Source organism: Botryllus schlosseri, chromosome 6, assembly GCF_051294905.1.
Source record: "Botryllus schlosseri isolate E-star chromosome 6, Bs_hap1, whole genome shotgun sequence".
Lineage (NCBI taxonomy): Eukaryota > Metazoa > Chordata > Ascidiacea > Stolidobranchia > Styelidae > Botryllus > Botryllus schlosseri.
In genome coordinates, this window is record NC_137241.1 from 2,548,867 (window position 1) to 2,566,529 (window position 17,663).

Consider the following 17,663-nt stretch of genomic DNA (forward strand, 5'->3'; position numbering starts at 1 on the left):
CGCCTTTCAACAAATCAGATGACGCGAATGAAGTTCGCAAATCTTTAAATCGTCTTTTTTTGTACAATTGATCCAGCCACGATCTTAACGCATGCTCCTTATAAATTTCTCGAAGGTTTTCCGCCGATTCATATTTGGCGCCAGTGCAAAAACGTTTTGCTGGAACTTTGAACAAATGCGCATTGGCAGAGGTTTTAGCACACCCTGGTATGCAACACTATCTCACATCTGACGCAACCAACTATTCATCAATCAACTATTAGTGAGAAAAAAGAGTTATAAATATTATAGTAGCCTTCAATAAAATTGCTTTCTGTTAAATGGGTCTCATCGAATTTTCAGGTTGGCCACCCACCAGCAATAAGATTACTCACAAAAGCATCTTAATCAGTTTCGCTTTCAAGATATCAGATGGCGTAATTGATGCTTACAAATGTTCGAATCTCAATCTGTCCTAATTTTCCAAGCTTTTTTACGCTTATCCACAGGTGCAAAAACCTAAGCAGCTAGTCAGTACCTGAATATTGCGCATTGGCGGAAGTTTGATTAGACCTTAGTATGCAGTACTGTCTCACTATGCTCGCAAAACCTGTTAACAATCAACCAACAAACGAAAAAACAGTGGAATAACTGCCAGCAAAGGTGATAGCAGTACTCGACCACGGTCAACATTACTCAATGAAGTGTATGCAGTCAACCTTATCCGCGCACACGCTGATTTCGGCGGGAGTAAACCTTACAGCGTTAGGGGGCGTGGCAGTTTCCAATCATTGTATATATATCATTGACTACAATTTACTATATGCTGATTCTTTCGACGGAAAATATTACATATAAACCAGTTATATCTATTTATTATTTATAGTGCGTTTAAAGCGTGAAATTCGATCATTTTATTTATCCGTTCATACTTAGTCGGACGCCATAATACTATTCGAAGTCTCTAACGCACGATGTCGCTACAGAATCGCACGGAAGCAGCATATCTTTACACAATACAAGGCTACGTATCGAATTATATCATCGCCGCGTCGCCATGAAAAGAATCCCATCATTCATTGTAGTAATACAATCAAAATAATAAGTTGTATTGTCGCACGACCTCTTTATCTCGTTCTTGTTTACGGGTCGGGCGGACATGAATGATACGTCCGTGTCACCGACGCCGTGTTAATGCGATATATATTCCAACGATTTGGGAGATACTTTTGCTTAGCCTATGTATGATAGGTAGATATAAACATTCCACTATCGATGGAGGTAATGGTTCATATTATTGATATGTGAGGTCACTAATTTAAAATAAGTTAACCTCTACAACAGACATGAATGGTCAGGTTTATATTCCCAATGTCAGACAGATTGAAATGTGCAAACTTTTGTTTTATTGTGTAGCCCAATCGTATATGTTTCGTATTCCACGTAATGTAGCTCTAAAACTGAGATCATAATGGGATGCACACCTACAAAGCTGAGCAGAAAAGACGGGCTGTTCTTTGACGACAAAGACGCCATTTCAGTGGACAAGCTAGAAGATGAAGATGGTAAGTGTCTTCGGACAATCGACGTAGCCTGTGCTACGTAATGCATAGCCTAATGAGCCAGCATACACCCTAACGCAGTGGTTCTTTTTCCTGCACGCCCCTTCTGATGATAATGAAAATTTTCGCGCCCGCCACCCTCCCCCTTTATCGTGATATCAAACAATATTAAATGGAGCAACCAGAATGTTTGCGATCCCGAGACATTGTTTGCTGTAGGGTTAGTTCGGATATCAATAATTTTCACTATCCGGATAACGGATATATCCGTATATTTGGAATTTAGCTAACTGCTTAACCGGATAGTGAATCCCAAGTGAGATAATCAATTTCACGAGGTCTGCATGAAAAATGGATCGCAAAATCATTACACAGTGTAATTGCAGCTCCCTCCTTATAACGAACACCGCATCAATAGTGTTTCAATATTTGGAATTTAGCTAACTGCTTAACCGGATAGTGAATCCCAAGTGAGATAATCAATTTCACGAGGTATGTATAAAAAATGGATCGCAAAATCATTACACAGTGTAATTGCAGCTCCCTCCTTATAACGAACACCGCATCAATAGTGGCATCCTGTAGCCGGGACCGAGTTTTGTAACAAAGAGTCAAAACGTATTAAATGCTCTTTCTGCTTCCACAAAATGGGCTGAATTATAGTAAGCAAGGCTGAATATAGTAAGCAGTGCTTCCTTTTTGCCCATTCTTCTGTTTAGGTGTCCAGTACTGGAAGGATGAGTAGCTGATACCGGAATTGAGGCCGACATGCTAGCTCGCTCTAATTCATCCATGAGAAATTCACATGATCAGGCCGGTAGCCAGCCGAAAAATTAGGGGGGTGTTTTAAATAAAACGAGGTGGTTTGGATTTTTTTCGAATTTAGTATCAGCGGAAATCAATTACGCTTGCACGCGCGAACATGTTTCCGGAATGCGAACATTCGATGTCATTCAGTTTCGCAATGTCACTCATTAATCACAATCGCTAATCACAATAATCTCAGCGGCATATTGTGTCCAAGCCACCAAGAGATAGGAGCCAACGCATGCCAGGGCCGAGACTATGGTTACGCCAGCGATGATATCGTTCGTACCATGCCTATTGCAGATGCGATTGTGCAGGCCGGCGATAATATCGTGAGCACCAATCCAATGCAGATGCGATTATGTAGGCCAGTGATGGTATAAATGTCCACAGAGCCTATTGCAGATGTGATTCTGCCAGTGGAACTATAGGCTTGTTGAAGACTCGAAAAATCAGGCCAGCAACGATAGCCGAGTTCGCGGCAATCAATGACCTAATTTGGCGATCTTCTCAGCGGGAGATTGCGTCGCGTAACATAGTGCATTGACGTATCCCGCTAATTGGCTGCGCGAATCACTGATATACGACTTATTGAAGCTTCCTAAAAGTTTAAAACACATTATTAACGATACTATTTTATCCGGTTAACCGGCAGATTTATATCCGGATATCGGATAATAAAAAAACCTGCGGTTAACCGGTTAACCGTTACCCAGATAATCCAACCCTTTGCTGGCAATGAAGGTGATATGGCTGTTGAGACACCTCTCAAATATGGAATTCGTACTAGCCTACACGGCACGCAGAGCACTAATAATTGTGAGCTGGACGTAAATCGTGACGTGCGCGATAAAATTCTAAGTTGAATGTATTGTTAAACATAATCATGTGAAATAGATATTTTATCGATTTTGGTGCCTAATCCTTTCTATTACCCCCACTTGAGGATGGCTCAAACATTCCTGACCAATGACCATAAGCTAAATCACAAACCAATCGCACAGCTACGCGCATTCACCAATTGCACCGCATTCGGGAGTCTCTTATATAATTGACGTAAGTTACTTCTCAATTACAAGTAGGGAAGAACTGGTCGATTTTCAAGCGTCGCTAAACCTTTTCACGTAGAAGTAGAAAATGGAAGGCGTGGAGTAATCAAGTAATTATTTTTAAAAATATGTCCTGTGGACTTTTGGTTTTCAATCACCGACGACAGCTTTGAACTTGCTAAATGAATTTTGGCACACGAAACGGACCACATGAGGAATGCTTGTGCCAGCCAGGCCTGCGCAAAATCAAGGACGCGAGTGATTCGATTCTGAATCGAGAATTAGGCTTCAGGTCGTGACGAGTATTCGAGTTTTACTCATAAGGACGTCATAACGGTGTGAATGATGTGTAAAGCTCTAATAGGTAGCTTTTGTGCGACCGCAAAGAATATAATGACAGTTTTACATCACATTAATGCTAACTTGTTATATTTTCGACATAACTAATTGCACTTTATGACAATGCTGTGGGTTGATCACGACTTCAAGGAAATATTATTTCCACCAATGACCGTAGCTTTGTACTTCGTAGCGTTGCATTTAAAACAAACGGTGTTTTAAACAAATCTCTATTTTATAAAAACCATTTTTTTAAAAAGTTGTATAATTAAAGCATAGCCTAGTAAATACTGTCGAAAAAATAAGAAATATGGGCCTACGGACGATTTGCAGCCAAAATAGTCGACATACACGTTGTGGAATGGCTGTAACCCTCGAAATCGTCGTCGGTTCAACAGTTATAGCAGGTATATATAGATTTTTGGTACGGAATGGGTGCTCTGATGACGATGACCGCCAAGCGTAAAAATGCTGCATAACGATGTATTCTCGGCCAAAGATATCTTTGATCAGTTTATGACAGTGTTTGGAAGCCCTTTCCAATTGTCTTTACCAATCCATTGTGACGTCATGCATACAAAAAAGTTTTAAACAACGGCCTAGTTCTAAGCATGTGTGCTTTAAATTGATTTTTGTTTACATGCAAGCCTAGTAGTACGTATTTCGTATGCTGCTACACGACCAATCGATGCTTACAGCCTTCTACAGTGGAAAATAGTATCCAAACTCTGATTCCCGTTAAACATTAACTTTTAGTGGCAAAGATTGTATAGGTAAATTCGCCTCTCACTACTCGACTCGAATCATTGGAATTAATACTTGAGTCGGAATCGAGTATACTAGAATTGCAGTGTCCAGTCCTACTGGTATGGGGCCTGTAAAGCAATGATATGATTTCCATTGGAAGTAGATACTAGAGTCAAAACTATATCTCTCTCGTGATCAACTTATAATTGCAACTGAGTAGATAATTTCGGAGTTATTACAATTTGTATTTGAGTATAGCAACGCTGAGTACTTTGACCACCCGTACCTGTAGGTCCGCCTCAAGTTCGTCACTTCACCTTCACGAATATCACCTGCAAGAGTTTCGAGGTCGCGTGGGAAGCGCCTGCCGACGTGAAGATAGATCGATACCAGGTGCGGATCTTCCCGCCAGAAGGTGTGCGTTCAAAGTCGCTGGTGAGTTCAATAAGCGAGTGATGATCTTTACATCCTTTGTGAAAAAAGCATGTATTCACACCTAAAAGGTGGTGCACGAGAACAGAACATATCTCGGAATTATGAATATAGAAACCCTGTTGTCTGGGTTTAGGCGGAACATTTCAGTCGACTTGTTAGCGCTGAATAAGATTTTCATATTTGTGTGTGTGATTTCCTTATTACCACGGTTTGAGCCAATCATCATTATCGAACAACATAGATATTATCTGTATATATTCAATCGCTATCTTAATTTTTACTTCGCGGAGGAGACAGTTCTGATTGATTCATACCGTACACCAGGGGCGTCAAACATACGGCCGCGGGCGGCATCATGCCCGCCCGACCGTTTCATCCGGCCCGCGAAGCAATTTGAGTTTGACACCCCTGTTGTACAGCATTGTTTTATGTCAGACATCCCTACATCGCTACGTCTCTACTTCCCTTCGTACTCCATCTGTGCTTATTGTAATTTGAAAAGCATCATTTGTATTCAAGTGTTGAATTCGATTTATACCACTGTAAAATTCTGAGGGATGGGTTCTGTTTTGTTGCACCCCCTTTTAGGCGTGGATACACACTCTATTCGCTAAAACTGCGCGATCCTATGTCAACTTCTTTTTAAGATCAACTCGCTCGGTACAACATCCCATACCTTCGAAAGGCTGAAGACAGGAACGCGATACACCGTTGGAGTGGTAGCGATCGATGCGAATGGCAAAAGAAGCACCTGCGCTTCCGCGAGCGAGTCTACACGTGAGTTGTTTCGCTCTTAGTAAATGATAATGCAGCGGGAGCGTGTAACACCTCACGTAACTCGCGTTTATAGATCTCTCTAATACGTGGATTGCAAACTGAAGGCTGCATGATTAGCGCTTGTGTATAGTGACAACCAGGCTATATTTTAAAGGATCACTGTGATGAGGTTTTTCTGACAAACCGATTCTGCGTTGAGCCAGGGTACCTTTTCAGGGTTATTATACGTCCTCCTTTATGAGGATGTGTCCTACTTTTTCAGGTTTGTGAAAATGTCCTCCGAGGACACCTGAATGTCATACTTTTTGGCATTTCGTCCTCCTTTACAGCTTTTGGAGCTCATATTATGGACAGATTCAAGTGAAAATGGGCATAAACGACGCTATACAGGAAATTCGTGGTTCGAACATAAGCGCAAAAGCGACGACCTAATCTTTAGTCAACCAAACACAATTTCGTGGTAAATTTACCATTTTTTCCGGATTTTACATCCAGTATTGTAAGTCTGAAAATCTTGAGAAAGCGTCCCCCTTTCCTTATTCCAAAATATGGTAACCCTACTAAAACTATATACCTATACACGTATTGTAAGTATATTATTAGTCAGGCTTGTTTTAGAAACATTCAATCCAAAGACATGTAGTATCCCCATTACTGTGCCAGTGCCGGAAAAGTTTTTGGCTTAAGTTATTTTTGCATTTGATTTCACGGTCCAACAACCTGATAGGAGTTAGAAACCGGCATTGTTGCGAAAAATTTGAGCGCTGCCATGAGTTATCGATATAACGCTGCAACGATTGCACAAAGCCCTCATCTATCCGTGTGTATTTGATTCAGTACCTCAAGCACCAACCAGTCTCTTCTTTCCCCCGAGAGATATCTCCGCCTCCACCTTCCGAGCCACATGGAAATCGTCGCCTGGCGCTAGAGACTGTTACGAAATCAGCATCACGCCGACGCACGGAGTCACGGGCGACACGTTTGTGTCCGACCTTCACCACATGCAGTATGTTTTCACCGGTCTGGTTCCTGGAATCAAGTACTATGTAACGGTCGTCAGCGTCGCGAACGGAAGGAAAAGCGATGCCTTGGAGGGCGCAGTCATCACGAGTATGTATAGATGCAGACATATTGACCGCCTACTGTACGGATATTATATATTGATTACTTAGATAATTCTAGATAATTCAAATGAAACTAATTAGAGCTAAATTCAAGTAATCTTGTTGTATTCGAATCAAATTTGTGGAATGCTTCTCGCATCCAAATTTCATTCTCATCTTTTTTCTGGTTTTCCTGTAAATGCTACATGAGAACTGAATAGTGGGAAACGGGTCAAGCTTGGTGTACAGGCGTCTGCCCGTCGCATACTACTTGTGATATGAGCCGAACTTGGTTCTGTTATATGTCTTTCTAGTTTGCAATTCAGCTCAATTTCCGACATTTTTTGAATTCGGGCATTCCAATTAGAATCTACTATGTGAAATGCTCGCAATTTAATTCGGTTGTAATTACTGGCTTTCATGAAAAGGTTACAGAACCGTTGCCTAGTAGCCTACGGCTGTTCAAAGATTACTTTTTCGTATTTTTCCGACTTAAACTTCATTAAGTTGTTGGTTTGCCTAAAAATTGTACATCAAATTTGGCTCAATTCTAACCGGTAGAAGGATTGCTATGAGGGGGAGGGAATTTTAGATCCATCAAGTAGAAATAATAATATTTTTAAAAATCGATTTCACCGGCTCTACCTCATGAAATTGTTATGTTGTTTAACGGAACGATGTATAGCAAATCTGGCTCAATACCAACCCGCAGAAGCGAAGTTATTGGAGTGGAACATTTCGAAATTGCAAAATTAGCGCGGTGGGTAGAATTTACCGCCGAATTCAGTATTTCTAACTCGAATCTAATGTGAAAAGCTGAATATTTTTCTATTTGTCCAAGTCTGATTTCGACCTGCCTCACCACTCCCAGACCGCTTAGCCACACTTTGATCTCTAGCAATGTCAATAAATACTCTTGAATAATCCGAGATGGGTTTCTGATTTCAAAGACTAAATCGTTTCGGCCCCTTCCTATCTTTCCAATGTATCACACAGTCTTGTGGCGTTTTGAAATGACGGAATTAATAATTAACTGATGTTGATACCGCACTCGCTCTATTCAGATCCGGGACACGTCTACGATTTGTCTTTTCCCCACGTAACGCACAACGAAATGCAAATCGTGTGGAAACCGCCGTTGGGAGAAATAGAATGCTATACACTCACCCTGTCGAGCGACCATCCCGATGAAGGTATAGGAGCTTCCGTTTTCGCGCATTGGTAACGACGCAGCGGGTTCCTTTCCAGACCCGATCGAGATTAGCAAGATAAAGCAAACGTCGTACAGATTCAACGGCCTGGTCACCGGCAGAGACTACACTTGCGAAATCTACTCGCACGCGCACGGGAAGATTAGCCTCCGAAAGACCTTTCAGCAATGCACATGTGAGCATTTCAGATGGATCTTTGGATCTTGCAGAGTAGACAGAATTGGATTACTGATATAATTATAGTTGCCCAATAAGACTAATTACAACGAAATACCTGTAATCTCATTCTAATCATGTGAAATGTTTTCATGCTCTAATTTATAATTTAAATTCGAAACTAGCCGAGCATGGTGTGCAAACATTTCCCGTTCTCATGATTATTAGAATGAACTCAAATTTGATATGAGCTGAACTCTATTCTTTTTGCAAAATCAGTAATTATAATTCTAATCTAATTGAATAAAAACTGTCCAGCTATATTTACAATTTAATTTAACTTGGAAAAGATGAAAATCTTCGATTGCAGTTGGTATTGCAATTAACTGTTTATTGCAATACATATTGGTGACTCTTTTTACAGTGCCAAGCGAGGTCGGTAATCTGTCCGTAACCAACATTAGCACGCACAGCGCAATGGTCACTTGGGACAGCGCCCCCGGCGATTCCGATGATTACGACCTATTTTTAAATCCCAAAGAATTAGCGGGTGAAAGTCCGTCCCCGCGCGGCGTGACAGGAAATATGTACACGTTCAAAGGTGGGGAAAACAGCGAAACAATTCGTTATATATGTTAACATTGTCTTGATATCTTTTCAGGATTGAGCCCCGGCACAAAGTACACGGTTGGAATCGTCACTAATTCCAAAGATAAGATCAGTCAGAGAGTGGTGTCTGCGTTTCTTACTGGTTGGTTCTCTGTAATTTAACATATGCTATAATCAGGGCTAGGCAGAGTGATTCGAGTACTGGACAGAGGCGGCCAGTAACGAAGTACTTCAACTAGATTTTGCATACTCACACTAGTTGCTCGAGTGGTTTACAGTTTACACTACTTCTACTTCTACATATCAGTTTTAGGCAAAACTAAACCTAGAATAATGGGTGCTGATACTCGAGTATATACTCGTCTCGAAACCTAACACTCGATTCATAATCTTATCACTCAGGTAGGCCTACTCGGTTTTGCATAGTCCCAGCTACAACCCGGTATACTGAATGCCCTTTCAACTTACACGACTCTCCATTGTAATAGAACCTTCGCACTGTGGGGAGATTACGTTCCCGAAAGATGAACTGAAATCGACGCAAATCGGAGTCCATTGGATAAGCGCCGAAGGTCACTGGGACACATACACTATTCTTGTCATGTTAGTATTTAATGGCGTGAGGTGTCTTTATTTATGTATCGTTGAAGGGTGCTTATAGGTAACTAGGGCCATTCGCACCATGTCTATTAGGCTTGTTCAAATATTATTTTTCTCGGATTTTTGTGGCTATTAGCTACAATTGTTAGGTTGGCTAAAAAAGACGTTACACATCTGAGAAAGTTACCTTTGAACAACACTAATGTCTAATTGGCTATATGTAACAAATGCTAGATTTATAATCTGGTATAATCAGAGGCAGATTCTTTTTTCGTGTACCACCTTTTTGCGTGGATACACACTCGTTTGGCTGGGACTATAAGCGAATTCTATTAATAATTCAATAAGAGAAAATGAGGAATAAATCTGTCATCTGTTACGAATATACCAGGAAGGACGGCGGAGCTGGTGGCACATGGAGCCAGGGAGATATCACACGGAACAGATACACGTTCACCGATCTGACGCCGGGCGCCGAATATCTATTCTCGATCACAACCAATAGCGAAGGACGGCAGTCGATCTCAAAATCGGCACGCTGCAGCACACGTGAGTTCAAAAAAGGCTGCTTCTAATTTTACATCTCTAACCAAGCACAGGCTATCATAGATTATATAAATAAGTGATAAAAGCAGTCTACTGTGAACTTGTTACTCAGGTAGAAGTGAATGTATAACACCGTAGATTCTACTCGATTACAGGTAGAAGTATACATCTACACCATGTCAAAACTACATCATGTGAAAATACAAGAAGAATGTTCCACAAGTAGGCCTACTCAATAACTATAGTTTGAAAAAGTGAATTTGGTCGGGGGTCGCATACTTCAGTAGTCAGTCGTATGTGCCTACATACCCAATGTAGTGCTTAAAGCAGTGGGTCCCTACCTTGGATCCGTGAGAAGGCATTTGGGGTCCGTGATTACCTAGACGAATTTTTGCGGAAAACGACAAGCGATCTTGTTGCTTTCGTTCCTCTCCTTAAATGCAAACGTGTCAGGCTCCCGCTAAAACCTCTGACCCTGATGTGCTGATGTTTCTATATTTTAGTATTATGTCAATTGTTCATTCAATTCTATGCTAATGACACATATGTTAATTGAGTGCAAAATTTAGGCAGGGCTCCGCCGAATTAATAATTTCTCTAAAGTGGGTCCGCGATAACAAAAAGGTTCGAAACCATTGGCCTAAAGACAGGAATTGAACAACTCGATAATTCTCATCTTTTTCAAATTAGAATTAAAATTATACCAACACCGCAGTTTCTTTCCAAATTAGATTAGAATTAGAATGACTGAATTCGAGAAAACTTGGAAATAGCAACAAGTTCATTTCCTACCAAGTAAAAGATCTTTTATTCTCACCAGCAAGAGAATGGCGAATGTCTGTACAGCAAGCTTGGCTCGTTTCACACAATACAGTTCTGCTGTAGCCTTTTCAGGAAAAAGATAATTTAATTAAAGTTAGAGCTTAGAAACATTTAACAAAGTCGATTACATTTATTTTACCGGCATTTCGCTCTGATTAGTTTAATTAGACTACTAGAATTGTTTAGATGCCCGAGTCCGTTCCCTAGCATAACGTAATGGTACAGATTCGTTTTAGTACCATGTCCGGCCGGAGTAATCTCATACCCGCCAGACGGAGTCACTTCCGCATCGATAAAGTTCAACTGGAGCCCCAGTGGCGGAGGGGTCGACCATTATAAAATCAGAGTCACCGGAGAAGGTAATTCGATACCGGCATCGCTGGTCTTCATTGTTAACATACCGCTATCTGCTATCTTGAAGGTTTTAATCACGAGGACACCGTCAAGTATGACAAAACCGACTATCTGATCGAAGACCTGTCGCCGGGCACCACCTACGAAATATTTGTCAGCGTTATCAGCTATGGTGTGGAGAGCGAACCGTCGACCGGGTCTTGTACTACAGGTTGGCATCAAATATATGATTACACAGGCACAGACCTGTAAGGCTGTACAAATACCTATCTTAGATGACGGTCAACTGGGCTATTTTTAGTATAGTACTTGTTTTACGCCTAGTTGCGCATTTTTAAAAGTTAGTTCTAGCTAGTTCTAGTTGCATATTAAAATAAGAATTAGTTGCCGAACTACCAGAAAACACGGGTCGCTGTTTGGCGTGAATGGTGATGTCGGTGTTCTGTTGTGTGATATGCTTGCAGCCATTGCTTGCGCAGATTCATCACTACTAACCGTGGTGTAGCCGGTGGGTCGGTACCAGGGGTCGAAACCCCTCCCATTAGAAGCTTCCATCGATGATCAATCGCTCATGTGAAAAACCGATCCGATCCCGATAACATAAAAATTAATGAGTGGCTTCGGAATTGAATCTAATTAGTTGTGCCAGTTAGTGACATTTGTAGTGTTTTAAAGGCCGTTAGTTTTAGTTTAAGTTGACAAGAATGACAAGTTGTCCATGAAAGCAAAGACACTGAACTTCATCAAATACATTGTCGTGGTACATAGGCCTGAATAGGTGATAAGCGCCACTTTCGTCGTCGTGTAATAGCAATAATAATAGTTCCGGGTTCGGAGAAGTGGCTAATTCAAGTTACAGTTATAGTCGCTTGGTGAAATCCACCGCCATTAATATACACAGGCGAACCTGGTTCGATTTCCAGTAGCAAAAGCGTTGGCGTTGGAGGTTTATCCTGACTCCTTCCCCCCCTGTGTGGCTATAGTTCTTACGGAGTCGACAAAGCCCAGATAAATAACAGATGACGAACTTATGAATCGAAGGAAAAGAGCAAGGAAGATTGTCGAAAGAAAGGCAGCCAACACCAAACACCCGTACATCGGTCACTATGTAGGCCGAGCCAAAGTCTTATATAACCCGAAAATTTCAGTTTATCCAGGTATTAATAGAAGTAAAATGATAGATACAAAGTTTTTCAAAATTAGATTCTAATTATAATTACTGAATTCGCAAAAAAACTTGGATATTTAATCAAGTCACGAATTAGAAAGTAATACAACAAAAATCAAACTTAGTCCATAACAAACGAGAATGGAAAACGAGAATGGAAAATGAACAACGAGATGGCTCGTTTCGGACTACGCAGTTTTCCCGAGCATTTTAGGCACCTCAGAAATTAGATTAGGATTATAATGAGACCATAGAAACATTTGACGAAATCGATTAGAATTAGATTAGCGACATTTATTTCTAGGTATTCTATAATTAGACAACTAGAATTATCTAGCGGTCCAAGTCTGGGCCGAGCTGCATGTTAGATTAAGAGGTCGTAATTGGTCGTTCCAACATCTTCTATCCGTTCATTACATCGCGTTGTAGGCTACATGGTGTTCCTTGAGCAGATGAGAATAGGCTATATATCGCTGGGAGTATCGTTACTGTTGATTGTATATCACAGGGCCAGCCCGTGTGTCGGATCTGGAAACGCAAAATCTCAGCAAGAACAAAATCCGCGTATCTTGGTCACCACCCGAAGGCGGGGTCGATTCGTACGACGTTACGATATCTCCGGATCAGGGCGTGGATTGCGAGCTTCGACCTGCGAGAATTGAAGAAACTAACTATACGTTTGACCGGCTGATCCCCGGGACGTTGTACGCGATCCACGTCACCCCGATAGCGAGGGGAATAGCTGGTCCTATATCTGAAGTACTTGGTTACACCAGTAAGTCTTGAGAAATTTTTTCTGTCGCATTTTAAAATGCTTCCAATAGATGAAGTCATATAGGATAAGAGATCAGTTAACACAACAACAAAAATTTGGGTTCCCTCAGCCAGAGTGATAATAAGAACGTACTTTAAATTAATAGAGCTTCTTGGAGGTGCAGAACTTCACTATACAATTGAATAGTATATTCATATTGAAATGAACCCGAATATTTTCGGCTGACACTCGTGAAGGGTAATCGTCAGCAACTAGTTGAGAATAAGGAAGAACATTGTATATCAACAATCGTATCACAAAATATGACGGTACCAGCATGAAACTTCGAATGTGCCCTGGAGTCGACTTTTATCAAAATACACCAACAGAAACTCTGTCAACAGAAGGAGTTTGTGTACCACCTGGGAATAATGCACTGAACGCTCTCTCATTCGAAGTTTCATGCTGGTAACGTCATATTTTGTGATACTATTATTGATATACAATGTTCTTTCTCATTCTCTACTAGTTGCTGACGATTACCCCTGACGAGTGTCAGCCGAAAATACTCGGGTTTCATTTCAATATGAATATTAGGGATGGTGTGAACGCGAGGTTCACGTTCGCGTTCTGTGTGTGAACCTCGGAAATTTAGAGGTTCGCGTTCACAACAGAACCTTGGTAGGTTCTGCACTGTGAACCTTTTTCATATATAACAATTTTCACTTCATTATAACATCGTTGGTTTAAATTTATTGCATTTCAACTGCAGGCCACTCCATGCATGGCGCTGGCAGCATAAAATAATCAACACTAAACGAGCATGCACCTTGACAATCTCAAAAGTTTCACTTGCTTTGTTGCAAAAGTTTGCTCGAAAGATCCAGCTTTCCGTTTGTAAATATTTAGTGACTCTCTGCTGCGAGCTTGACCCGCAATCACAAAACATCACGAGCGAAATAAGCTATGTAGTCATTGAATGATGCTTATTCGACCAATCAATGAGATTGATATCGTTTTCTGATGTAAAAAATCTAGCAGGCGCTTGGGGTCAATCTTGACTTCAGGTTTACTGTATCATTAAAACCAAATCGGTGCAATTGAGGTGTTGGCTATACTGCTGTATATCTTGTTAATGGGGTAATATCAGTAGCAAGCATAGATACCCGGTTCACACCAGGATCAAAATCAATGTAGCAATACTCGGATGCCGAATACATTTTCCGGTCTATCATACGAAAAAGGTGATTTAAGTCTGATTTGAGTCAAGTCATGACTCGAGCCATCCCAACACTGCTACAAGGCTATATCTGCATCTTCCTTGCCCGGTGGCATATGCACATAATGTAATCATGGTATGCATATGCGCAGATCGTGTGTATGTATATCATGATTCGGTGTATATGCTGCAAAAACATCAAAGACAAAAATACACCTACCTTTCCTTATATTCCCTGGTAAGTCCTCGTCGAAATTGTTGGCAAAGGCGAAAGATATTGATTGTATGGGATTATTATATCATTTAATTGCCCCAGTTGATATATTTGGCGACGTTTAAAACGTCAATATATACTTCAGCATTGTGACGCTATGTTGCCCGAGTCGTCACTAGGTATCGTGTACATTAATATAGGCTATCATTTCATTGAAGGATAGGGTTGGAATTACCAATATGACGTCACGTGACGTCACGAGGTTCACGTTCGTGTTCACACAGAACCTTTCAAAAAGGTTCGCGTTCACACGAACCTGAACCTTTCAGAGGTTCACACCATCCCTAATGAATATACTATTCAATTTTAATTAATGGTAAGTTTAGGATTAGGGCCGAAATTGTTTGTATTTGACTGCAGGAGAATTTCCACAATACAAAGTCATGTTGAAAATTATAGTTTTATGTTTATAGCAAATTGTGAATATGTGACAACTCTGTGTATGTATGTCGTCAAAATTTGCCAAATACAGTTAGGTAGCATTTCCAGAACCGGAGATTGGATTAAAAATAAAATTAGAGCTTTGAAACATTTCACAAATTAGATCTACGACATATCGCTTCATATTATAATTAATCAAATAGAATGCGGAGAATGTTGGCTATAATGCATTGGCTTCCTGCAAATAAATTGACCATTCATTTTTTAAATACTACATCACAGCGCCCGGCGACATACTCAACGTCCACATGCCGGCTGACGAAATAACTAAAGATTCCGTGAAAGTGATCTGGCGTGTGGAAGGAAACTCGAAGCATGTTCTCGCCTCCCTGGTACAAGAAGGGGCCTGGGAAGAGCCCACTTTAATCTCCGCCATTGTGACCAGAGACACGGAGCGCGTGTTCGAAGGCCTGCAAGACAACACCAGATATGTGATCAAGCTTCAAGCGATAGGCGCCAAGGATTTAGCGCCTGCTGGAGGCGAGAACTCGAAAGGCTTGGAAACGACTGTGGTCCACAAAACGTCTACTCCAGGTGCCGAAAACTCTACCCCGAATCCGGTAGACCCAAGTTTCGCACTTGGAGACGCACCAGCTGAAGCGGCCGTTTCGAGCACTGCGAGTTTGGAAGTAGAGGACCAGCCTTCTGCGGAGGCAGACACCGGCCACAAGTCCAATGGAAATGAACCTAGGCTGGATAAAACTGATTCCAACGAAAATGTAGATCCACACGAGCTTGAGATTATTGCAGCATCCGAAAATCTGAATATACAACCGGTCGTCTCCGACGAATCTGTGAATCACCCCAACTTGCCATCTACGTAAATTAGCCTTGACGCATTGCCAAAAAGTTTATTCTATACAGATACCGAGCTTAACTGTTGACACTGTCGTTTTGTTTTCTTATGGCTCATCGTTTTCCATGTAGGGAGGATATCACAAAGTTTTATTGTTCTGGGATGCTATATAATCGTCTGATTAAATCTGTTAATCTTGGCAGCCTGCTTCTCAGGATTAAAAGTTGCACCAGAAGTCTCTGGATAATCCTCTAGCGAATTCCTATCTAAACTTGTGCCCTGAGGTTAACAGTTTTTATTTAGCATTCTTCCGCAAAGCTAACTTTACATTCTCCATCCATTGAGTTCTACGGAGTGCACGTGTCTTTATTTCTTGAGTGACACTGTAACAGTCGGCATTGTTTTGTCGCGGTTGTTTCAGTCCGTCAAATGCTTATTATGTCGTCCTGGTGTACCGTTTTTATGAGATCAACAGCGAATTTTCAATGATAGTGAAAGAACTAGATATGCGTCCATTTGGTCGTCTTGATATACCATCAGTTGGGATTGGATATTCAGAGGCAGCCTACTTCAATTAATTCTCTTACGCATCGATTTTTGAGGCGTCAAATATTAGTCACACTATCGCAATATCGTTTGAAATTTCTACATGAAAAAACTTCATTCTAACGAAATCTGGCCTTATATGAAGAATTCCAGTAGTTAACACCACGTAGTATGGTAGAAAGAAACAAAATTTGTTGTAGTAAAACGAAAGATACTTTCCTACCTTATTGGGCAGGAAGTGTCTGTCCTTACTAAGAAGCTTGCCAAGAATGGAGAAAGAACGTTCAACAGCAGCAGTTGTTGGCTGACAACACTGAAGTTGTGCGTATATACACTGCTGGTGAGTAGTGACACACCGTGTTGCTTCATTCTTGACAATGGTGTCTAAATCACTAGATCATCATGCGCTTTTTGATATAAGAACCATGCAATGCCCACGCAGTCTCGCTTCAGTTAGGATATTGCGGTACCTTGAGCATAACACCATGTCAACCTATTTGCTTCATTTGAATGTTTATGGTTCTCAATGATTTTACAGCGGTAGGCTTATAAAATAGGCTACGCGCTGTAAGATGTCAAATGATAAGTTCACCGACAATGAAAAATCTACGATACAAACCAAATGCATAGCTCAAAAAAATTTTGACCTTGGAAAGGATTTTGACATTTTTTGACCGAACGCTACAATTTTGACAAAATGTTGACTTTTTTGACATGTCAAAAACATCGCCCTACTTATTACATCCAATCTGAAAGCATGGACAACTGGTATGCGTCACCGAATGAATCCAAGTTTGCCAACCTGAGAAAGATGGTCATGAATCTGCTTGTTCTGTTCGGGTCTATGTTAGGGTTACCATAGTATAGTGACTCAAATTCCGGATACTCTTTATCGCCTACTAGCGGATTTTTGAATGAGGTATAAACACATTGTATGTCAAAATGACGTCACACCTTCCAAGCTTATCCTATTGACTGTATCTGTATACAGGAGTGGGGCGTAGGTTCTGAATTAGGCCGTCTCTAATATGAGCTCTGGTGATAGCTAAAATCTACATCAGATTTCTTCACGGCCAGGATGAAATCGTCTGGCGGGCGGTATCGGATGAGAATATTTATGAGCCAAAATGCCGGTCCAAACCAGCAGGTTGCACATCCGGTGGTTTTCAACATTATGGTCGTGGCTCCATTTCCAATTTTAAAATGTTCCGTGACCCACCGAAAAATTTAATAACTTATTCAGGTCCTATTTCGGAAGCTGATTATACATTCAACATCTTTGTGATCCCAAGATTAAAGGAAATCAACCCCTGGTTTAGAACCACTGTCTTTGACTCACGCATCCAAACTGCCTTAACCGAGTCTAGGG

At 41.0% G+C, this 17,663-nt stretch overlaps 1 protein-coding gene across 1 annotated transcript; it reads left to right on the forward strand.

Moving 5' to 3' along the window:
* Positions 1-1,248: 1,248 nt before the first annotated feature.
* On the forward strand, positions 1,249-16,249 carry LOC145440470 (receptor-type tyrosine-protein phosphatase beta-like). Its single transcript, XM_080318082.1, has 14 exons — positions 1,249-1,544; positions 4,776-4,918; positions 5,566-5,695; positions 6,533-6,805; positions 7,863-7,991; positions 8,047-8,184; positions 8,590-8,766; positions 8,827-8,916; positions 9,263-9,377; positions 9,766-9,923; positions 10,979-11,101; positions 11,164-11,307; positions 12,773-13,039; positions 15,175-16,249. Exons 1-14 carry the CDS (start codon positions 1,451-1,453, stop codon positions 15,774-15,776), a joined length of 2,583 nt encoding a protein of 860 aa, XP_080174208.1. The 5' UTR covers positions 1,249-1,450; the 3' UTR covers positions 15,777-16,249.
* Positions 16,250-17,663: the final 1,414 nt, after the last annotated feature.